Here is a 22,554-nt window from a genome sequence, read left to right on the forward strand (position 1 = left end):
GTTGTTTTCTATTTTTTTTTCCCCTTCGACTTCAATTACGACCGCTCTCCCAGCGGAAAAACTACGTGGGGATTATGACCGGCGTGACTGCACGGTTCTCGGACAAACAACTATAGAGACCGACGAAGAACGTTCGTATGGATAATCGTGAACGGAATATTTCTTTGCTTCTCCGCGGAGCTTATGCTAACCACTCGACGCCAGGGTTGTCTCATCAACGTACAATGGTTGAAATGAAATATTAACGGGCTCGAAACATATAATATTCATAGCCCCCGGCAGACGTTTGCCAGTGAGTAGGTATTCGCTAGAGATACATATATATTGTTATCCGAGTGAGTGGTATATAAGTTGGGTAGGTACGTACCACGCCACAGAGGTGAGTCGAATAAACCCCCGTAAAATATCTTCTATTCAAGCGTATATGTATATATATATATATACGTGAGCAATTTTCATTTCGCCAATTCTATTAACTCCTGGCCCCGCTGGTGCCGCCGCCTTCCGTTCACCTTGTCCAATTTACTTATTTATTCCTTTGTCTCACGTTTTTATTTGTTTTTATTTATCAATTCTATTTTCTCTTACTACGCATCACCCTTTAATCTCGTCCGCTTTGATCGTTTCCCGAGCACCTTCAACTTTTCATTCGTTCTCGTCTCGACAATTTCAGGACCCCGGGACGAGAGGATGAATAATGTCAAAACGCGATATAGCGAAAGAAACGATGATCAAAGTAACGAGATTCTTAGGGATGAAAAATTGAAGATTGTTGGGAAATTAGAAGACGAATAGCTTTTGTTGAAATGAAAATTATTACCCGCCGCGGAGTTGATTTATAATTATCGCGCGATCGTGATAAAAATTTTTGTTAACCGCGGTGGGGTACGTACTTCGTAGTTGTTTAATGAACGGATGAAATTTTAGTCCCGCACTACTCGGCTATCGTCGTTGTGGACGTTCATTATTTTATTAGTTCATGCTGCTGGCCCCGTGCAACTTGTGAGCATATAATGGCGTTAAAACTTGAAAATGATGCTCGTCCAGACACTACATCATGTAGAATTTACCGTCTAATCCTAGTTATAGCGGCACTACCGGCCGCTCGGTGTTCTACGAGTTTTTGGCCGTGACGGTTACCGAGCAGTCGGTACTGCTCCTAATTTACTACGCTCAGTTAAATGTTGCAATTATTAAAATTACGTGACCAATTTTGAACAAGAATTAAATTACGCGTACAAAACAAAAAAAAAAAGCTTTTCATTTATTTTCATATTTATTCGTGGTTTCACTCATCGCCAAGTTGTCTTCTCATTCGCGTTCTTTCGCACTTGCGATGACGGCGTAACTTTATACGCTGAAACAAGCGTATTACAGAAGGGGATTAAGCCTCGCGTAGTTCGATCGGTTGTAAGCGCGGCGTCGAGCGTAAGAAGTAAAAAAAAAAAAAAAAAAAATAGACAAATAAAAAAAAACAAGGGAAAAACAAGTATGAAAGGAAAGTAGAGTGTTAGGAAGGAATAAAATAAATGAAAAGCATGAAAAAGTTCAACGTACAGTCCTCAGGGATCGTCGGGGGCTTGTGGTACGGAAAAGGAAGAGAAAATGTAAAAAGTAGTGGTAGTGGTTTACAGTTCTGTATACGTTAAAGACAACCGCTAAAACTACCACTGCGGGAAACTTACTGCAAAGCGACAACTTTGTCTCTTGAAATGAGAAGAAGATAAAGAAAACTAAACTGCTGGGGATTGAAACGCTGTACTCCCGCTGTTGCTGTTGCTGCTGTTGCTGCTGCTGCTGCTGCTGCTGCTGCAGCTTTACAATGCGGGCAAATAGTCCTTACTGCTCTCACTTCAATCGATCACCTATAATCTTTGTTAGGTGCTGGGCACAAACTCTGCTCAATGTTGTAAAACCAGATGCGATAATCCAAACTGATACCGCCTTTTTTCCCCAGCGCGGAGGACCGCGGCGAAAGCACACTCCGCAACGGAGATAAGCATCTCATATTGTTGATAGTGGTTTCGGAGAGAAACTGAAGGGGGAAAAAATTGAATGCGAATGAATAAATATAACCGTACCAACGGTTTGCGGGTACTTCTTTTTTTTTTTTTCTTTTTTTTTTGTCACGCGGGGTTTTGTGAAATACTTTCGTCCGTTGGTGATTGATTATGTTCGGAGTACACGCTTCGGACAATCGTCCTTTTAATGGATATAATGCTGCATTTGTTTTTCATCCCCTTGACCCCTTTAACCTCCTCGCGTCCCGCGAGATGCGGGACAGTTTTTGCAGCTGTCACAATTCCGACGGGAATTCACACCGTCCGCGGGTTCACAGCTGCTATTCGCCGGAATACCGCCGGTTTAACGTTGTACGTGGGAGTAACTGAATTTTTTAGTTTTGTAGGTACGGCTGCGGTAATCAATTCCAAGGACGTTAGGCGTCGCAGGCGAAAAGAAAGTAGAATAAAAAAAAAAAAAAAAAAAAAAAAAAAAAAAAAAAAAAAAAAAACAGGAAAAGGATTTGAAGAAGGGAAAAACTCCTGTGTCCGCGGTTGTAGTTCTCTCGTGACCGGGGAGGGTCATTAGTTTCTCCTCTACTCGGCAGACTTACGACTCGCGACTCGCAACTTACGCGACTATTGGGACTCGGAACTCTACCGGAATCGCGTTGCGACTCCGGGGGATGTGAAGTAGGCGACCCTTACCATCTTGACCAACACACGTCACGCCCGCGCCGGTATTCAATGGAAGGAAAACCGACGCTGCTGCGATCTTCTCTTCCCCCATTTTTTCACTCCCCGAAAATCTCTCACCCCCGGACACCCTTCGCGGTGCGGTTCCTCTTCCGGTTCACCGCCTCCCCTCCTCCCTCTCGATTTTCCATTTCTTTTTTTTTTCTTCTTCTTCATTCGTTGTTACTCGTAGTTTCCTCCCGCTATTTTCACTCGTGAAACGGCGCAAGGCTATGGAAATAATATCCTTTAAAGCATAATTACCTTCATCGCTTAAGGTACAAAAGTTAATATTCTTTTTTCTCCACTTACGTTTTGTTCGCAGAAGGATTTCATTTATTCTACCCTGTGCAGGTTTATAATAATGTGCAAGGCGGAGGTAACTACACGTCGTACCCACACCGTCGGGAATGCTTTGCATTTACAAATGCTTTTACGTGTGCGTGTGTACGAGGGTGTACGAGGGTGTACGTATACGGTGTGTACGCGTAACACATACTCGCGCGAATTTTCACCTGTTTTCAAAGGAGGATGATATCCATTACAATATTCATGTCCACAGGGTTATGAATTTTTGAGCTAATCCGGAGATCGCCCCAGGGCTTGCGACGTGGATGCGTTTTACCCAACGAAAATATTATACGCCTATAACATGACGCGACATACAACTGAAACCGGATTACCGAGTGGAAAAGTAAGCGTACCTCCATATTCTAAAATTCAAATCCAAAATTGTTTCGGTACGTTGTACGGCCGTATTAAATATACACGCAAGGTGGGCCGACGAGGAACACTGCAATTTGAAAAAGTAAAATAATTCCGGCAGACTTTTTTTTTTTGCTCTCGTCGGCACACAAGCCGAACGAACGAGACCCTCGTTTCATTTTTGAAAAATTCAAGAAATTTCCATTCGTCGCAGAAAAACAGCTTCCGGCGTGGCATTTTTCAGGATCCAGTCGCACTGTCGGCTCCGGGTCGTGGTCGGAAATGAGAAAACAAAAAAAAAAATTAATAAATCAACGAGTCGACGTTGCGGGTGATGATCGATTATTGGAATAACGTATCTGCTGTAATAACGCGCGGCGCGTACGGTTTCGTACGAGAGCAATGCGGTTTCTCTATTTCAGGACCGTTGAAAAAAAAAAATACAGGTAACGAAGGCCTGCGGCAAAGCAAGTACCTATACGGTGGATGTAAGTTATGCGTGTATGTCGAGGCAAATTTGCTTCTGGGTTATACCGGGGGAATACGTATCCGTAATTTATGGCAATATCGATAGCTCCGAAGCCGTATAGTGTTTACATTGGCAAGCAGAGTTAACTTGACTGAGGCGCGGAATATGGAGCGTGAAGGTATAAAGGCGAGCCTCCTCCCCCCCCCCCCCCCCCCCTCCCCCGAAGACACCGATCGCGTTCCATCTGTATCTATGCCTTCCCCGGATCTTCCAATGTCTCTATACAGACCAGGCGAAACTGGACGAAATTGTACGGATGTCATGTACACGAAAACACCCACGTAGTCAGACCGCAGAATGTCTCTGTGCTGGTAGAGATTTGATTTATATGTTAATCGGCAGACAGCTGTCGTCCCGGGGTTTGCAAGCGCGCGCGATCGCCCGGCACACATTGTTCGCTCACTTCTTCCTTTTCTCTTATTCTTATTGCTGTGCCTTTGGATTTATTTATTTTATCATTTCTTTTCCCCTCTCTTGTTAGTCTCTTTCCTACTTCTCCGATGTTTTTTTTTTTTCTCTTCTTCCTTTTGCTTTCTCAAATTTTCTCTTTATTCAACCATTTTCAGAACCCGTCCGTCCTCCTTTGAGATCACAGTTTTATTCCTGTATCCTACACTGCGCGGAGCACCTTCAAACGATAACTCAGACTTCTCTTCTGGACTTGCGACTATATCACGAATAAATACGCTACTTCCGGAAGCTATATTTTTAAGATTGACCCAGATCTTTTACCTATCCCCGCGCCGTGGATACAGCACGCCCAAGGGAGCGGGGCCCCGCGCTACTCGACGATTCCAAAAGGGATCCGCGCCGAGATACACAGACCTACAGGAATATTTTCTGCCGAAATTTTCATCCTAAGACAAATTCAATTATTCGTACGTTATCGGGGAAATTACGATCAGAGGATTTTCAACAACGTGATTTATCGCTCCATAATTCTCGTCTCGAGAGTTCTCATTTTGGTTTATCTTTTTCTTTTTTTTTTTTTCTTTTTTTTTTTTATTTGTCGACGAATGGCATAATGTTGCGAAGTGGTTGGAGGGTAGTTGGGTAGTTGGGTGGGGTGACGGCTAATCTCGCTCATGCTTGAGCGTTGGTGTTTGTTTTGGAAAACAGTTTTCAAGGGGGTTTGTAATTCAATCGTTTCGGAACCCATGCGAATGATTGATGCCCGTTACGCCGACGAAGTGCTAAATAACGGGCAATTACGGTGTACGATATTCATAAAGTGTACGTATACGTATATATATATACAAGTTGAAATCTGACCAATTAAAGTGTCTATCAAGCGGCGATAATTAATTAGTAATTAAACAATAATATTGATGAAATTCCAGCCAGCGCCCAACTGAAACTTGGGAAAACTCGTTTAAGTTCGACGCTTTCTTACTCACCCCTGTTCCATATACTTTACCAACAGCTACTGCTACCCCTCGCCTTCCGTTCCCAACTTCATCCCCTCAACATCGACATCGCCTTCGTCATCGTGACGGTCCACGCGGATGGCAAAAAAGTTTGGTAACCTATGGGGAACGGAGTAACCGATAATGCCATCAAAGCCGACCGGGAAACTGAAAACAGGTATACCGAAACGTTGCGTTAAAACAGAATTAGTATAAACACAGTTCGATTTGCTGAAAATCATCCAGTCGACTTTGGAGTCACGAGGTTTCAACGAGTGCTTTTCATTTGGGTCATATTTTTGCAATTTTACAATGTTTTTTTTTTTTTCCCCCATCGAATCAACCGAAAACCGCAACAAGATAAAATCTGACGTAAAAAAGGCATCGAAATCGCAGTGTCCCAGAAACAGAGTTCTCCGTGATACTGACGATTGGCTGAAGGAAATAAAAATTGACCCAAAAAGATAAGATTACGTCCGTGATTTTATTTGAAATAACCAGTTCCTTCGCGTATCATTTGTAATCAAACACACCGACTCGATAGTTGCGCTTTATCTCGTGAGATCTGGTGATGCGAGGCACTGCGGAACGTCGAGATAAATGTGTCCCCTCGTTTCTATTTATTTGATATTTTTTCATAAATTCTAGATCCATGTACGAGACACGCTTTACAGACATTTAGTGAGGTAAAAATTGCGCAAAAGACAATCGATAAGTAGGAATAAAGTAGATATGCGATACGCTATTGGACACATATTGAGACACGATTTTTGATTCCCATTAAAATAACAGAAGCTAACTAGAACGGCGATGGGATATATAAGCTCGATGTAAATCAGTTGGAGTCACAATAGCTGTTGAAATGCCTTCTTTCGCCGTGGTAATCTGCGTGCTTCTGGTCGTCACCGGGAGCTTCGGTAAGTGGGATTTGAATATTCCGTAAAGCGTAATTATATGCATGGGAAATCCCGGTTCGCGAATCAGCGGAATCCGGCACCATCGACTGCTCGAGATTCTTCCTTGATCAATAACAATCCCACGTCGTATCGATTCGATATCGATGTATCAATTTGCAGGTTTCGCGACGCGTTCGAGGGAGCCCCGATTGCGCGACGGCCGTATCGTCGGCGGTGCAGATGTCGGAATCCAGGATCATCCCTACCAACTGTCTTTTCAGCAATACAAACAGCATATTTGCGGGGCTTCGATAATTAGCCCAAAATGGGCCATCACCGCCGGTCATTGTGTCGGGTAGGTGCCGACGTTGTTCCCATTAGTATAACACACGCTATCGTTATCCTACGTCATTCGGGCTTACGTCGTTACCATTCTGTCATTGAATCGATGAAGCACGTCGCGATCGTCGCATGCCCCGGCTAAATTCAACGGACGCACTCGATCCTCCGTTAATTTCACCCTCCAATTGGAATCTACTGCACCATAATTCCACGATCATACGGAGCTTTATGTCTGATAATTTCGCAGTCGGATGTTACGTGTATTTTGATCATTGTTGTCTTTTTATTTTTTCATTTTTTGTGCCGTCAGGTCGCCTCCGAGTTACTACCGCGTAGGCGCCGGAAGTGCACGGAAGTCCGATGGATCGTTTCATGCGATAAAAAACATAATTAGGCATCCCCAGTTCGATATGGCCGCCATTGATTACGATATAGCTTTGTTGGAGGTTCGTCGATCTTTAGATAATTGCCGTCTCTCGACGATATTCATTAACCGCTCTTTATTCCGAAAATAAAAATCCAGGTGGAAGAGGAATTTGAATTTTCCGAAACCGTACAGCCCGTAGAACTTCCTGATCTCGAAATTGAACCTTGGTCCGTAGTTAACGTTACCGGATGGGGTGCTCTCTGGGTAAATATATTTCTATTGAACAAACTGAAAAGTTTTCGCTACGTCGAAACATTGAATGAAAAATCAAAGTTAAATATGCTCCTCAGCAAGGCGGAAGCACGTCAAGGTTACTGCAAAAAGTTACCGTTCCCATAATACCCAGAGAGCTGTGCAGCGAAGCGTACAGTTTCATGAACGATATAACGCCGAGGATGATCTGTGCCGGGAACCTGGTCGAAGGTGGAAAAGATTCGTGTCAAGGTGATTCGGGGGGCCCGTTAGTCGCCAATGACACTCTTTACGGAATCGTATCGTGGGGTTACGGGTGTGCCAGGCCAAAATATCCGGGCGTTTACACGAATGTTGCCGTACTTCGGGATTGGATAAGAGAGAACAGCGGAATTTGATCGACGTTTTATTTTCAATCTGCGATTCAATTATATCTAGCCATACTCAATCGCATTGATTGGTATTCATTCTTGTTTTCTTTTTTTTTCTAATAAATGGGATTACCAGTATCGCGTTGAGTTATTCAAAGAACACGACATCAACCGAACGTGTCGGTTGAAAAACCAAGTCCGAGATCGAAGACGAAGTACGAATTTCTTTATGATTTATCGTTCGTCAAATCACATTCAAAGCATCCTCCCCAACTGGAAGTGCTGCCCGGTGCGGGGGGTTTGATAAGGGTTCTCGTTCGAATCACCTCCTTCCACCATCGCGTGGACAGTTTTTCTGATCTCGTTCTATTCGGACTGGTGAAATCGACCTTCACGATGCCGAAACTTATACTGAAACGGATGGAAAATAATTAAATTTAAAAAAATGGCAGATTCGTCGTACACATACGTACAATAAACACTCACGAGTAACCGCGGTCCCATTCGAAATTGTCCAAAAGTGACCAAATTGTGTACGCCTTAACGTTGCATCCGTCATGTATAATCGCCGTAAGTAATTCCGACAAATAATCGTAGTGATAATTAATCCTTCCGTAATCCAGAATTTCCCCGCTATCGGCAAATCCGTTCTCGAGAATATACACCGGCGGGTTGTCGTATTCGTCTCTTATTTTGCGTAACAAATTGCCGAATCCTTCGGGGACGACCTGATCGAGATATAAAAAATGCGTTCTCGAATGTCTTTGTGATTTTAATAGTTGGACAATACTAACCTCCAGCCGATCCAGCACTGTTATCGGCCAACTCTTATCTCTGATTTCAAGGACACCGGAATCGCTGGTGCGAGCACCATACTCCATCACAGGGATACGAGAAGTGTAATGATTTAAGCCAAAGTAATCGTTTGTACCTCTACAACAATGTGATTACGAGCTGAATTATTCGAATGTTCGCTTATCACCGAGTCGGACGATTCGCCGTACATTGAACCACCGATACCCACTTGATCATTTTTACCCACTCGTCGGTGAATACTGGGAGACTTGAGAACGAACGATTGCGATAGACATCGATGTCAGCTAACGTAGTCTTCACGATTTCTGAGTAATCTCCTTTATAAATGGGGTGCAAAACCAAACCACATCCAAACTGGAAATATCGTTCGATGGATTCTTCGGTTACCCCATCTCCCGATACCCAACCACGACAAACCGGTAAGAGTCCTATAATTCCTCCTTGGGTTGCGCGGTAATTCTCGTCGTACATGTGCCAAACTTTCGCGTGAGCTTTCAGAGCATTGTGAACGCACAGATAGCTTGCGACATCATTCGCCAGGCCTCTCGCTTGGAATGAAAATCGGTAACGCGTTATCGGGGAACGGACTGTCTTTGATTCGAGTACCTGTAGCTTCCGATGAGTTAACGGGCTCGTCGAAACACAGCATCTCAGGTTCATTGATCGTGACGAAGATGTCGACGAGGTATCCCAGATTATCGAACACCACTTTTGCGTAGTCTTCGAACCGTTCCACCATCACTTCGTTTGTCCATCCTCCGATCTCCTCCAGAACCTCCGGGTGATCCCAATGGTAGAGAGATACGACCGTGGTGACATTGGCAGCCTTCAGTTCTTCCAACAAATTTCTGTAGTACCGAATCCCATCCAGGTTAACGCGATCCTTCGAACCATTTGGAAGAATTCTCGGCCAACTGAGCGAAAGCCGGTAATGATCGAACTGCAAAGTCAGTTTTGCATCGATTTAGTTGGCTTTCTTTTCCGTTGCACCGACTCACCCCAATGTCTCTGATCCACTGAACGTCCTCCTTGTACTTGTGGTACGAATCACAAGCGATGTCTCCGTTGCTATCGTCCGATACCTGCTTCAGCATATTATGAAACGCATAATCCCACACGCTCTCTCCTTTCCCTGAAATATAGTTTTTGCATTCACAGGGAACAAAACCCATCTGAAGAGAAGGAGGGACAAAGTAATCGATGGGAACCAATAGTTACCGCTGACATTCCAGGCTCCTTCTATTTGATAGGATGCGGAGGCTGCACCGATTAGAAAACCGTCGGGAAAAGTTTGAAAATCAGCTGCCTGGCCGCGTGAATCTCTGAATTTTTCATATTCTTATAACTTGCAATAACTTATTTTACTTTGTTCATCAGAGAGGTTCACTCACCCAACAAATATCAGACAGATAATCGTGATGACCTTAGAGTACTCCATGTTAATTGTGCGGTATCACTTCTGAGACTTTGTTAGAACACAGCAGAATGATAGTATATATAATATCTGACCGATAGCGGGCTTGGCGGTAAATAGATTTATTCTATGCCAAGACCAGTTACTGTTGCATGTCGGAGAGAAAGAAGGGGAGGGTCATACGAATGGGTCAATAATCTTCAACTGCGATATAACGACATAAATGAAGACTAAACGAAACGATCTACAATAATCGTGTGCGAAAAACTTACATCTGTAGCCAAAAAATTTAAAAATTATCAAATTATACGTTTTACATTTATGGCTCAGGAATAGGGCGTCTTTTTTATATTCTCTGTAAATTTGATAAATTTCACCTCATCCGGTGAAACCGTTATTCGCAAAAAGACAAGAAAATTTTTGTCACTCATGAATTTTCCATCCTACCCCAATTTTGCGATTGGTTCTAGGGGAAAGTCCGAAGAATCATTTCTATGACGTGGCATTGAAAGTGAAGCGAAAAAGTTTGGATCATCGATAAATTAATCGATGATCGTGATAAGGGGAAGATAAACCAAAGGTGAAATACTACTCCTAGTTATTGCTCCGTTACCGTCCAAACATGTTTGACCGGTGGTCGACTCTCTCGATCTTGATAATTTCATCGTACGGTCTGTATTAATATACTTCGTCTGATCAATTGTTACTCTACTATTTATGAAAAATGTTTACAGGGATCGCTCACGCAGACGCTAAAGCTGTCGACGTATCGGAATACCCCTACCACGTGAGTTTACACGTGTTACTCGAAACATTAATTAATGAGAATAAAACTGACGTTCTCATGTTTTTACTATGCAAATTTCAGGTATCCGTCGAATACAATGAGGCGCACAACTGCGCCGGAGTTTTGCTGAACGAAGATTGGATCCTGACCGTTGCCTCCTGTGTTTTTCGGTGCGGCAAAATTTTCTTAATAAAATTGAATCCAAACGTTAATCCGATTCCGATAATAATCGACGTACGTGTTCGTCTACGTGACGAATAGCCCGAGTGGCGAAGTAAAATTCCGAAGATAAATCGTTGATATAAATTATCGATTCGTAGTGAAACTATCACCTTGAGAATCGTGACATAAATTTTAACAATTGTATTTCTTCGATTCATTTCAGCGATGGCTTGACCAACTTGACCGTCAGAGTTGCAACGTCGTATCCGTCCTCCGGTGGTGAACAACTGAAACTTCAATCTGTCGTAATTCACGATGATTTCGAACCAATCAATAACGACAACGACATCGCGCTGTTGAAGGTGAGCGAAATTTTTCCTACCCGATGAAGGGAAGATGGGAAAAAAAATTTGTTTCTCCGATATTAGTTATGACACTTCCAGCTTCTCTATCCCCTTCTATTCGGAAACGGTAAACTTCCCTTACTGCTACCACCTGCGGATTATCAAATCGCCGACGGAACACTCGCTATTTTGACGGGATGGAAATCGAACGAAGTGAGGAATATTATATATCAGCCGTCCGCTGATCGGTCAATTAATTAATTCAAAATCCATCAATTTCAGCAAGGAAACTCCGCCCCTCGGTTGACCGTCATTTCCACACCTATAGTCAACCAGACTACATGCGACGCCAGTTTGCCCGTCTTCAAGGAATTGACAGACGATATGATTTGCGCCGGCCATATGACAGCAGGCACCGAACGCTGCCAGGTTTGATTATTCGTGGGATATATGTCTCCTCGCTAACATTTTCATGACAATTTCCCTCGATGTGTTTTGTTATTTGTTTTTTTTTTTTTGTTTTTTTTTTTTTTTCCCCTCTATCAATTTTTACAGGGTGATATCGGAGCTCCGTTGGTTCACGAAGATTTATTGGTCGGCGTTTTGTCCTACGGACTTGGCTGCTTGCAACCCGAAATTCCAGCCGTCTATACAAGAATCACCAGTTTCGTTCCATGGATAATAAGCCACACCGGAAACATGGATATATTTTGAATGAAGTTATAAATGAATGATTTCTGCTGATTTCCAACCTTAGAGAAATACAATATTTATACACGTACTCACCAACTATGTATGTCTGGTTTTTGCGACGTGCTTTTTGTTTTTCATTTTCGGTTATTTATCGTTATTATCATTACGTTACTTCGGTATTCGACGTTTCATTTTAACGATAAAATCGCGACCGGCGAATGAAATTGTTGAAAATTGTTGCGAATTTATCGAATCTATTCTGCACTCTCTGTGGTTTTACATAGATTACCGATTGAGTGGTACGCGTGAGCGTTTCGGATCACGGGATGGTCATTTCAGGTAGCTGATGTGGGGTAATTATAAGTACATAGGTATACGGTGCACGATCACTTTGAATCTACATTTTGCCTGTACATCGATCGATGGAAAACACACTGATTTCGAGAATTACAGGGCTTATTCCTCGGGCGACTGATACATATTCAAAATCATTCGCTATACGAACAAACTAATAATCAATTACTTCAAATTCGAGCACGCTGCAGTTGCAGCGATAATAACTCATACGTGCACGTGTGTTTTCTATACGTCTACCTGACGCCGTCAGATCTACCTTTAATTCAATACCATGTACCGATTCACAGTCAATTAGTACGGTATTGCGTTAATTGCAAACAATGTATACGGCGCCACCCTATATGACGAATATAACACTCTGCCATTCACACGGTAAAGTTATCTGTTAATTAGAGCGACAGCTGCTGATTGCCGCAGTATTTTCGCAGACTCGTTTTCTACACTATTGTACAAACAGCGCGTTATACTTTACTCGATGAAGTAAAACGACAGCCGTTTAAATTCATCTCAACATTTTCACGCGGCAAATCAAATATAAACACAAGTAAAATGGTATTTTAAGTTTTCTGAAGTATTTTTGTTTTTGTTTCTTTTTTTTTTTCGTCAATCGAGTACAACGTCAACGATTAATCATTACCTTTCGCCTTTTCCGTGGCATACCCCGAGGTACATACAACCGAAGTAATCTTGACAAGTTTAATGTTGGATGTATCCGGAATGCCCGAAATTTTGGTCATCAATCTCCGGGAGTATGGGGATCTTCACTGAGCCGATGAATTGGCGATAGAGTTTACCAATAGAACGGGAGGTGGAGGAAGGACTCGTAGTCTTGTTTTGGTCTCAATCCACTCTCGAAATGCCGTGACCCTGGTGTAAACTCCGGGATAAGACGGGTGGGCACACCCAAATCCCCAGGACACTATTCCGATTAATTTCCCATTAAGTGCGAGAGGACCACCGCTGTCACCCTGACGGTGTTGGAAAAAAAAAAAAAAAAAAAAAAAAAAAAAAAAAAAAAAAAAAACAAAGGAGAAGAGCCAAAAAATTATTCAATTTTCCATTCGCACGTAGAACGTGTTTCCCTCACCTGACAAGCGTCCTTACCACCCGCGTTCAGAACACCCGCGCAAATCATTCGCTCGGTAATCGGATGTTCCTCGTAAGCCTTTGCACATTCCTTCCAAGAGACCAACGGAATTTCAACCTTCTGCAATATTTTCGAACCGTTTCCGAACTGACTGAGTTTTCCCCATCCGGTTACCGTCACCAAAACACCGCTAAAAAATATGTCCGTCTTCTTCGCGACGGGAATCGGAAACGTAGTGGAGGTGAACACCAGCGGAGTTTCTAACTGGGATGAATATTCCGTCGCGTTATACTCGATGCATTAATCAAACTGGGTCAGTGATTTTTTAGTTTTTCCCCGGTACCTGAACAGCAGCGATGTCATGGTCGATAGCGGTGGCGTTGAAATTTTCATGTATCACGATGCTTTTCACGGCGTTCAACTTGCCGCCGTGATCGAAGTAGGAAGAACCGGTTCTCACGGTGTAAAGCGAAGGCTCGCTGGTACTGCTACATAATTATTAACTTCTATCGATCGAGTAAACTCAATACGCATAACTATATCGATGACGTTATATTTCGAATATTCCGCTGTAAATTTGTTGGAATTACTTTACCCGTCAACGCAATGTCCGGCGGTCAGAATCCACGAGTCGGTGATAATGGAACCGCCGCAAATGTGGCCACCCTCCCGTTGCAAAGATATCTGCGCGATTAATCACAAGGTCTGATTGAAGGGACCGGACCAACGGGGCTTCGCGTTTATTAACTTCTGTACATTTACCTGATAAGGATACTGCTCTATCGTTGTTGATGTTCCGCCGACAATTCTACTCTCAGATGCGGGGTCTGGACAATATTATTAAAGTTTTATACCAACTCAGACTTATCTTTATTTTCTTTTCTCTTTCAAAGCGGGATTGATCGATAGCTTTTAATTATAATCTTGTTTCACCTTCGAGGCCCTTCAAAAGTTCTACGAGGTTGTTACTGATCAGTGCGTATAGGAAGCAGCGGACGATCATCGTCGAGTCGGTCGATCAACTGTCGCGGTATACGAGAGCGTAAATGACTTTTAAAGATCCGGGTATTTGGAACGGTGAATTTAGCCTCCGGAAAATAGTAAATTTCCACAATATTTGAAAAACTAAAAAAATAGCCGAATACCTGGAAATAGCTGGAAACGAACATCCGCGCTAGGAAATCCCGATAATTAGATAAATTCGAAAGATATTTTCACAGCCATTCTCTTTTCATTCTTCCGATTATATCGGTCACACGACGCGTTCAGGGTCGTTGAAAATACTTTACATTTTTGAAGCGGATCGCGGTTCGGAACGATCCAAAAATCTCGTAATTTTTTCTCCGTCGAGGTGTACAATTACCCCGCTTAATATCCGACAAACTTTGATGCACATATTCGCTATTTCATTAGCGTAAAATAGCGGATGTCTAATTTCAGACGTATATTATATATTTAATTGGATTCGTATTTCAGAGAAGTAGTCCATCCTTCCTACAATCTTAACACCTTTGGCCTACAAGCCGGGTGGATTTCGTAGAATTAAATAGCTGCCAGATTTAATTGCAACTGTCAGAGGGGCTGCGCCGGCGCTGCCAAGGTTATCCATAGTAGTCGTGTAATAGTAGACACCTGTACCATAATAGTAGTTGAACTCATTTGCAATTCGTGACACGGCAGGATATTCAGCAATGCCTTTGCCCTGTTGCTCGCATTTCACTGCCCCCCCCGTTAGCTGCTGGTGATATCTTCTTATGATTTGTTATCTCGAAACAAGAACTAATTTCAGTCACGACACTTTGCTAAATAGTATTCACCGTCAACAGCAGAGTTCATATACATCTCACGATTTCTCTGCCTCTAGGGTTTTTCTTCGTCTAACTCGTCCGAAGCCGCCCTAAAACGACGACGAGGCGGCGATGGTTCGGCGGAATTAACACAACTTGTAAAAATTTTCCACCTGAGGAAAAAAAGAAAATTTCGCAATCAGTCCGGTTCCTCTGACGGCATTTAACCCGAAATCTTAAACTTGAAATCTCGCTGCACCGCCGCTCTGGCAAAATTCCCAAAACCATGTACGCCGAGGTGGCAAATCTCCGGACTGGATCACGGGAATTGGCGGAGTGTAAAATTACCATAATCGCAATAAGGGGGATGAAATAATTCCGTCTGACAAAACTTTATTCTCTGTGCCGCTGAAACGTATCCTACGTTATTTCACACCTGAAACTCCGTTGCGTTGAAAAAGCACTCGATGCGAAATAGGAAATATCGAGCGGTACGAACGGCGATGAAATAATTCTTCCAAAACTCATACATTCGTCTTCTTCTTTATCCAATCGCGGAGAGCCGAGACTCGCGAGTAAACACCCGGATAACCGACGGCCGCGCATCCCGCACCCCAGGAGACAATTCCGACTTGTACCTTGTTGCAGACGAGCGGTCCACCAGAGTCACCCTGTCGAGAGTCATTCCCGTTAGAAAATCACCAAAATTCATACCGCCGAATAGGTATAATGTATCCTCGATTACCTGACAAGTGTCTTTGGCGCCGGTCGTATATCCTGCGCAGATCATTCGAGCGGTGACGGTGTTTCGATGAATGAAAGTGTCGTAGCAGACCTTTTGACTGACAATCGGAACGGTCAGGGCAAGAAGGAACTGCGACATCGCGCCACCGTACTGCAATACGTGAAATATGAATTTCTTCATAAATTGTTTCATCGTTGATTAACGGGTGTCGGCGAAAGCGGGAGAATAATCTCTCACCGAAGTTTTTCCCCATCCAGCTATGGCGCACGAAGTTCTGTCCGCAACGGTGTAAGTTGAACTTGGAAGAATCACGGTCTTCACCGCGTTGGACAAAGTCAAGGCTGAAGCGAGCTGTAACGTTCGTTATATGGTACGACGATGTAAAAATTTCTGCGTACCGTTGGAGGTTTCCAGTTTTCATGTGAAATATTCTTAATTTTTTTTTTTTTTAGTAGAGAAAATTTCCCACCCTGATCAAGCCAACGTCATAGTCGTAGCTATCATCGTCGTATAATTCGTGCGTAACGATCGAAGAAATCGCTGTTACGAGAGTCCCGCCTTTGGTTCTATAGGTGCTTCCGACTCTCACATTGAATAGGCTCGTCTTCAGACTGAAATCGAAAATTGAAAAAATATTGAATCCGATTCCGCCGACTCCTCGATATGAAATTCCGAATTAGGAGCTCGTCGCGGCCGCAATTTCCATTACCCGAATTCGGGGTTGAAACCAGAGCGGCGGTATAATCCAGTAGAGATGAGAAAAATTGAAGAACGGAAAAAAGTATTTCGCGCAGAAGGCGAAAACCATCGATAAGGAGAACAAGATTCTGACCATTTTACGAGTCCTAAACTAATTTTCGGATCATCCATCAGAATTTGAGAGAAAATTTCAAGGTTTGGTCGAACGTGATCACGGTCGTACAAATTGTACTTGCGTGTATACACGCGTATTGGTATACGCACCCGTCGATGCAGTGAGCGGCTGTCAAAATCCATTGATTGCTTATCAGCGAACCTCCGCAAACGTGTTCTTTGTTGTAAATGATTGACACCTGTACGTGTACGTGTGTATACATGAGTACGTTATTATACATATATCATGGAAATTAATTCATGTTCTTGTAACCTTGACGTAATTCGAGCAGTTGGATCGTCGCACGAGCCTCACTTGGATGCAAATATGGTTTAGCCGTAGCTAATTCTTACCAGGTAGGGGTAATTATTAATCGTCGTCGCCGTACCGCCGACGATTTTTCCTGCGGGGCCGCAACGCACCCCAATAATTAAAAATGGAATTAAAATTCCCTTCGATAACGCTGTGCGAAACATCGCTAAATTATAACTGCAGACTGTATCGATTCAATTATTAACGATCCGTACGCGATCCCCCGGTGAAAAAGTAAATCACTCATTGATAAAATCCGCGTATCAGATTGCTGAGAATTCTCTCTTGTTTTTTTTTTCCTCTACTTACTTTTCGATCAATTCAATCACGGCCGGATGTACCGAGAAGATAAGTACGATTTGCGGCCGTGTTCTGTGTGCATATACGGGAGACATGAATACTCATGCGTTACAAGTCAATTACAACGTCGCGCACCTTGCTTTATTACGTTGAATAATTAGGGGGCTTTTCCGGGATCGGATTAATTTTTTGACGGCAGCCAGTGATTTGTAAATCCGTCAAGGAGACGGTCGCGACCATTTCGTATAAAACGTCGAGCTCAATTGAATTACCGAGGAATAATTTGAATTTTTGCTCAACTTCCGCTCGGCCATTAGCCTTTCTCAGCTGCGAGGTAACGGCATTGAAAAGCGCGTCGTTGTCATGCAAAATTATATAAATAAATGCAAGATCGATCTTTCAATCTTTGGAATACTTCGACTCCGAATTTTCTGAAAATTTTCAGGGTTTCGCCAGATTCAATTGCGGCGGACTGTAATAATCGGAGAGATTTTTCCAGTTTTCTCCCCTCTTTTTTTGCTAATTAATACGAACTCCGTCACTCCGTCCGCGCGTTTGTTCTTTCCAATTTTATAATGGTAACGAGTTAAGCTTACAAAGTGCCACGGTAGGATTGGCGCCTTATCTGTTGGACTGATTTTTTAGTAAACATCTATAATTATCTTGTACTTATAGGACAAGAGCTTGTTAATTATCTTTACGTAGTTGCATAACTCGGAGTGAAAAAAAAATTGAACAAAATATGATAACATTTGGCAATACTTCGTCGCATTGATACGGTAGTTTTCGTAGACATTTGGAAGAAAAATTTTCGAACAGATTTTTGGATCAGGCGAATAAACGTATGCGATAGAATTGTTTAGGGAAATAATGCTATTTATTTCCGGTAGTCAGGTATAATTGGTCAGTAAATAAAATCCAACCCCGTATTTTCGGTGATCCAACTCCTCAGATGGGCTACATCGGCGTAAACTCCTGGCGTATTAGGTTCCGCGCATCCTGAACCCCACGATACAATTCCCACAAGAATATTGCCGTAAAATAACGGCCCACCGGAATCTCCCTGCGTAGAACAGATGATTGAACAAATTGTACGAACTTTATTCTAGAAATAGAACTAGAAATTAAGTTAAATTCGGGAAGGCGAAAAAAAAAACAATATTCTCGCATGCATACGTGTATGTATAGGTACTTCCCCGTTTTCCGACAATTTTTCAATCGTTTATCCTCAAAGAAATCTTCGTCAAAGTTTCAACTTCGAATTTAATGTTTCCATGCGGGATGGATATTTAATTTTTTCTTATACTTACTTGACAAGCGTCCCGTCCTCCTTCCTTGTAACCGGCACAGATCATTTTATCGGTTATTTCGGCAGCGCCGGCGAAAACTGCGGCACAGTAAGTGCGGTTGATCAAGGGTACCGAGACTACTTGAAGTAGATCAGGTTGGCTTCCACCGTCCTGAAATGGAATGAAATAATGTATATGATCGATCCTCGCGAAATGCAACGTATCATGACGACTGAAAATTAAAATATTTCCAGAATTTGAATCGGGAAAAACTACTACTAACGTAGAGACGCCCCCATCCGGAAACGTCGAGCATTGTGTCATCGGGAAGAGTAAAATCAGAATACGCCAATTCTACCGGTTGTACCGCAGCGCCGAATTCGATAGGATAATAGACCTCGATGACGGACACGTCATTTTTGTAATCCGCCTCGGTAAAATTCTCGTAAGATATGACCCTCGATACCGAATGAAGTCTTCCGCCGGAGTTTATCGAGGAACTTCCAACTCGTATTTGAAGGTATTCGTAGAAATCGGCGGGAATCGAATAAGTGCAATGCGCTGCCGTGATCACCCAATACTCCGAAATTATCGAAACCCCGCATCGGTGGCTATCGAAGTAAACCAGCTGTCCCTGAAGGAAATGAAACGTGTCGATTAATACCTCTCCCAGGGGTGGTGATCTGATATTCAAACTCTATTCGACGCTCGATTCGGTCGCTTCTTACTTGAAAGGGTATTTCTTCCACGGTCGTATCCGTGCCGTTGACGATACGTCCTCCGGAGGAGCGTTGTAGGTCATCGTCGACTGCGCCTGAGAAGAGAAAAAAAATCAAAGAGATCGAACGAGGCGATTCAGACATTGAATAATTTTATATCCGTAGGACCGCATATGTATTTGGAAGTTTGAAAATTTTCTATGAAAATGTAACACGCGGTTGAAAATTTACTCACTACAAGCAGCCAGTGACGCGAGAAATACAACCTGCAGTAACAGTTCACGTTTCATTGCTTCCGGCGAGAGTTGACAAATGGCAAATAATGCCTATATCTTCTACCAATACGAACTTTATCACTGTAAATTAATTGCTCTATAACCACCTGATAAAACCTGCCCAACTGTATGGAACGTTCGCACGTAACCAGAACGGAGTTATCTTGATAAGAAAGCAATCGCTGCCTGTGCGCCCATCGCAAAATATAACATCTCGAATGAATGTACGTGAACATTTTAATGTCTGTGTGTGCGTATATCGGTAAACATCTGTTTCCGATATAATGAGGATAAAATGATTGAAACAAAACAAAAAAAGTTAAATTGCCGCGATCGAAACACTATCAAATTTATTAGGCAGATAAAATAGGTGTATTGAGACATAACAACGGCTCTGATACCGTTACGATTTCAATTTATGTACGAGGAATCGCTTTTATAATTATAGCGAACGTTCGATCCGGTGTGGCTGATGGATAATTGTTTTACCGATGTAGCCGAAAAAATTGACCTTACTATCATCGACTGTATCGGTACACCCCTTATCATGGTTTATGATTTTCGTATAAAGAAGATTCGCGTAATATTACACTCTTTTACAGGTACATACCGTCCTCGACGAATATTTTCATTCGGATATGTAACTCGTTTAAATGTTTTCAAGCTATTTCCGTGAACCATTATCTGATGAAAATACACGCGAATGCGTTTCTTTACTCACACGTGTGCAGCTCGGGGCGAAGCACGGTGAAATATTTGCGTACCTGTACGTAGTCGGGTGATAATTTATGTGTTGCTGAGATTTTAAATAAAGTGCTGATTTTGCGCGGCTAGGTATAGTCATGCAAACGAACAACGAATTGGTTTCAGTTTTTTGCGTCCAGATATCCGACACTGATTTTCACTCGCTCGGGAGAGAGGGATTATTTATATAAATTTTTTTTCCCATGGTCTTCCCTTTTTTGCCCGGGTGAGTTATAACGAAACTGTGATTTAGCAAAAGCGAACGTAGGTACTGGCGCTCGCTCCGTAGCGAACCGCAGGAGTCCTACTCATTACTAGAGGCAGAAATCGATTCCGTTGTAACTTTCCCGTGGGATATCACTCCCTACGGTATCAGGATCCCGTATCAAAGACGTTTTATGATTCGACGATTCAATATTGTCAGATCTTACCGCGATCAACCGTATGATTCAGTTTCAAGTGGAGTTGATAAACAAGAACAATAAGAGTTACGCTGAAATGCTTCGCAGATCTCGTAAAACACGATAATACGAGTATCCAGAATTTTTCCAGAAATGCATTCCGGCGATATCACGGTGAAACGTTCGACCATGACGTATTGCCATAAAGTAATAACATCATATCCGAGCGCACCTGATTTTCGGAAAATTATTTGCAACTGTACGCGTTCGGTTGAAAAAAATTACCAAAAATAAAACTCAACCTCTCGTAAATTTCCAAACCCAAGAAAAAAAAAAAAAAAAAAAAAACGAAATCGCGTATGACCGGTTTAAAAAAAATAATCAATTGCACCTTAAGAACGGGGTAATAATTTTTACAAGCATGGATTATACGTCTGGAGATATATTATTTACAATAATCATGCATGGTCGTATACCAACATTGAAGTGAATTTGTCATCCATAAAAAAAAAGCTAAATCGGTTTTGAAGGACGTTGTTCCAATAGTCGGGTTTTCGATTGAATATATTTTTACCCGAAAATTATTACCGACCTCCTCGATTTTTGACACCTAATCAACGCGGCATCCTTATTTCAATGGCACATCGAAAAAAAAAAAAGAACAAACGTACCCTTCGCTTCATACCGCCGAGAGATACCATTGTACCTGACCCGGTGATTTTCTAGGGGGTAGATTTTGAGGTACAGACGAAGATTGCGAATGGTTCTTCGCTTATATTCAGTTAATAAATATTCTAGGTGAAGCGGCAACCAGATTTATATGCTAATGACACGGTATAACGCAGACGGCCGTACAACTACATTCGAAATAATAATTCTCTTTCACTCCTATTATTGGCACATTTTACAGCACTCGGCACAATTCGATGCATAACTTGAGCGTCGTAAAAAATTGTCATTTCCATATTTATTATGTTTATAGAAAGTACCGGGTCCGTGTTGTTATTATTGTTATTTTTATTATTAATAATAACGGTGTAATGACTTTTCTTTTTTTTTTTTTTTTTTTTTTTTTTTTTTTTTTTCTGAATAACAAATCTTTTTTCGTTTCTTCAAAATTCGTTTTCCAACTCATTTCGTGAGGTTGGTTCCCAGGAATCTATAAGAAGGCTACTTACCGTGAGCTTTCTGTTTTTTCGATCGAATAAATGAAACCGCGTGAATAGAAAAGTATACCTGTATAGAGGTAACTTACAACCAGCGATCGTGAGAATACTTTCTTTTTTTTTTTTTTTTCATTTTTTTACCCGTAGGCTCCCTTGCACTCTCTATTTGTTTCAGATGAAGCGCCCTTTCCCAGATTTTAAATAGAAGAGAACGTATGGAGTTGAAACTGCGAACTTGAAAGCTGCGGCTTTCATCCTTTCAATTTGTGAAAAGATATTGCATTACGAAGTAGACTACAGACTGGCCAGTGTATTCGCAATCAGCATAAGTACTGTAGCGCAAAAAAAAAAAAAAAAAAAAAAAAAAAAAAAACGGTAAAATTTACAGAAAAAAAAATCACTGAATAAACAAAATGCCAACATACAGCAGCTAGAGATTACAGTAAGAAAATAAAGAAACGATGACGAGCATGCACACAAATTTCTTTAATCGTTACACGCGCATCTCCTGCACTTCCAAAATACTGATTTATGGTCTCCTTGGTAAAAAAAATAACGTGCCATATTGCAGCCAAATATTTTTTGAATCCATAGCAATAGGTAAGCGATAGATTAGATATTTTTAATTTTTTTACGATGGTGTATATATAAATGACGTTTGACCGTACAAAACGTCTATATTATACAATCTATCAATAAA

General features: G+C 42.1%; 5 protein-coding genes across 6 annotated transcripts; 2 read left to right on the forward strand and 3 right to left on the reverse strand.

Annotated features, from left to right (window-relative positions):
- Window positions 1-2,497: 2,497 nt before the first annotated feature.
- Window positions 2,498-7,741, forward strand: LOC105692872 (trypsin-2-like). 2 transcript variants are annotated; one of them, XM_048656221.1, is made up of 9 exons: window positions 2,498-3,213; window positions 3,298-3,429; window positions 5,393-5,553; window positions 6,024-6,061; window positions 6,168-6,292; window positions 6,452-6,626; window positions 6,924-7,059; window positions 7,137-7,244; window positions 7,331-7,741. In XM_048656221.1, the coding sequence occupies exons 5-9, from the start codon at window positions 6,238-6,240 to the stop codon at window positions 7,628-7,630; spliced, it is 774 nt and encodes a 257-aa protein (XP_048512178.1). In that variant the 5' UTR covers window positions 2,498-3,213; window positions 3,298-3,429; window positions 5,393-5,553; window positions 6,024-6,061; window positions 6,168-6,237; the 3' UTR covers window positions 7,631-7,741. The 2 variants fall into 2 exon arrangements, with proteins under 2 accessions (XP_048512178.1, XP_048512177.1); XM_048656220.1 differs by having other exon boundaries at window positions 5,393-6,061.
- Window positions 7,626-10,248, reverse strand: LOC105692871 (myrosinase 1-like). Its single transcript, XM_012412373.2, has 8 exons — window positions 9,811-10,248; window positions 9,638-9,741; window positions 9,418-9,551; window positions 9,026-9,359; window positions 8,628-8,967; window positions 8,398-8,536; window positions 8,090-8,331; window positions 7,626-8,014 (listed from the first exon to the last, which is right to left on the reverse strand). The coding sequence occupies exons 1-8, from the start codon at window positions 9,855-9,857 to the stop codon at window positions 7,831-7,833; spliced, it is 1,524 nt and encodes a 507-aa protein (XP_012267796.2). The 5' UTR covers window positions 9,858-10,248; the 3' UTR covers window positions 7,626-7,830.
- A 148-nt stretch (window positions 10,249-10,396) lies between these two features.
- On the forward strand, window positions 10,397-11,907 carry LOC105692876 (trypsin-1-like). The gene is made up of 7 exons (XM_012412379.2): window positions 10,397-10,504; window positions 10,568-10,620; window positions 10,702-10,790; window positions 11,006-11,144; window positions 11,226-11,339; window positions 11,409-11,555; window positions 11,682-11,907. The coding sequence occupies exons 1-7, from the start codon at window positions 10,456-10,458 to the stop codon at window positions 11,838-11,840; spliced, it is 750 nt and encodes a 249-aa protein (XP_012267802.2). The 5' UTR covers window positions 10,397-10,455; the 3' UTR covers window positions 11,841-11,907.
- A 130-nt stretch (window positions 11,908-12,037) lies between these two features.
- Window positions 12,038-14,266, reverse strand: LOC105692869 (trypsin 3A1-like). The gene is made up of 6 exons (XM_048655377.1): window positions 14,197-14,266; window positions 14,026-14,090; window positions 13,859-13,947; window positions 13,607-13,751; window positions 13,264-13,527; window positions 12,038-13,144 (listed from the first exon to the last, which is right to left on the reverse strand). The coding sequence occupies exons 1-6, from the start codon at window positions 14,264-14,266 to the stop codon at window positions 12,938-12,940; spliced, it is 840 nt and encodes a 279-aa protein (XP_048511334.1). The 3' UTR covers window positions 12,038-12,937.
- A 1,160-nt stretch (window positions 14,267-15,426) lies between these two features.
- On the reverse strand, window positions 15,427-19,693 carry LOC110117423 (transmembrane protease serine 9-like). Its single transcript, XM_020856313.2, has 12 exons — window positions 19,504-19,693; window positions 19,278-19,363; window positions 18,833-19,183; window positions 18,571-18,720; window positions 18,175-18,323; window positions 17,270-17,332; window positions 17,002-17,155; window positions 16,759-16,847; window positions 16,265-16,406; window positions 16,033-16,146; window positions 15,796-15,945; window positions 15,427-15,721 (listed from the first exon to the last, which is right to left on the reverse strand). The coding sequence occupies exons 1-12, from the start codon at window positions 19,556-19,558 to the stop codon at window positions 15,575-15,577; spliced, it is 1,650 nt and encodes a 549-aa protein (XP_020711972.2). The 5' UTR covers window positions 19,559-19,693; the 3' UTR covers window positions 15,427-15,574.
- Window positions 19,694-22,554: the final 2,861 nt, after the last annotated feature.

The sequence above is a fragment of the Athalia rosae genome, chromosome 5 (genome assembly GCF_917208135.1).
Source record: "Athalia rosae chromosome 5, iyAthRosa1.1, whole genome shotgun sequence".
Lineage (NCBI taxonomy): Eukaryota > Metazoa > Arthropoda > Insecta > Hymenoptera > Athaliidae > Athalia > Athalia rosae.

What these genes read in the sequence shown, in the direction of transcription:
- LOC105692871 (XM_012412373.2), bottom strand. Translation starts at nt 9,857, where the DNA reads ATGGAGTACTCTAAGGTCATCACGATTATCTGTCTGATATTTGTTGG. An exon ending in ATCTGTCTGATATTTGTTGG is followed by an intron (nt 9,742 to 9,810) that starts GTGAGTGAACCT and finishes TGAAAAATTCAG; the next exon opens with AGATTCACGCGGCCAGGCAG. An exon ending in AGTGGATCAGAGACATTGGG is followed by an intron (nt 9,360 to 9,417) that starts GTGAGTCGGTGC and finishes CTGACTTTGCAG; the next exon opens with TTCGATCATTACCGGCTTTC.
- LOC105692876 (XM_012412379.2), top strand. Translation starts at nt 10,456, where the DNA reads ATGTTTGACCGGTGGTCGACTCTCTCGATCTTGATAATTTCATCGTAC. An exon ending in GTTGCCTCCTGTGTTTTTCG is followed by an intron (nt 10,791 to 11,005) that starts GTGCGGCAAAAT and finishes GATTCATTTCAG; the next exon opens with CGATGGCTTGACCAACTTGA. An exon ending in CAGGCACCGAACGCTGCCAG is followed by an intron (nt 11,556 to 11,681) that starts GTTTGATTATTC and finishes CAATTTTTACAG; the next exon opens with GGTGATATCGGAGCTCCGTT.
- LOC105692872 (XM_048656220.1), top strand. Translation starts at nt 6,238, where the DNA reads ATGCCTTCTTTCGCCGTGGTAATCTGCGTGCTTCTGGTCGTCACCGGG. An exon ending in ACCGCCGGTCATTGTGTCGG is followed by an intron (nt 6,627 to 6,923) that starts GTAGGTGCCGAC and finishes TTGTGCCGTCAG; the next exon opens with GTCGCCTCCGAGTTACTACC. An exon ending in ACGATATAGCTTTGTTGGAG is followed by an intron (nt 7,060 to 7,136) that starts GTTCGTCGATCT and finishes ATAAAAATCCAG; the next exon opens with GTGGAAGAGGAATTTGAATT.
- LOC110117423 (XM_020856313.2), bottom strand. Translation starts at nt 19,558, where the DNA reads ATGAAACGTGAACTGTTACTGCAGGTTGTATTTCTCGCGTCACTGGCT. An exon ending in TGGAAGAAATACCCTTTCAA is followed by an intron (nt 19,184 to 19,277) that starts GTAAGAAGCGAC and finishes CATTTCCTTCAG; the next exon opens with GGACAGCTGGTTTACTTCGA. An exon ending in GAAAATACGGGGTTGGATTT is followed by an intron (nt 17,333 to 18,174) that starts TATTTACTGACC and finishes ATATGCACACAG; the next exon opens with AACACGGCCGCAAATCGTAC.
- LOC105692869 (XM_048655377.1), bottom strand. Translation starts at nt 14,266, where the DNA reads ATGATCGTCCGCTGCTTCCTATACGCACTGATCAGTAACAACCTCGTA. An exon ending in ACTTTTGAAGGGCCTCGAAG is followed by an intron (nt 14,091 to 14,196) that starts GTGAAACAAGAT and finishes AATATTGTCCAG; the next exon opens with ACCCCGCATCTGAGAGTAGA. An exon ending in GTGGTAAGGACGCTTGTCAG is followed by an intron (nt 13,145 to 13,263) that starts GTGAGGGAAACA and finishes CAACACCGTCAG; the next exon opens with GGTGACAGCGGTGGTCCTCT.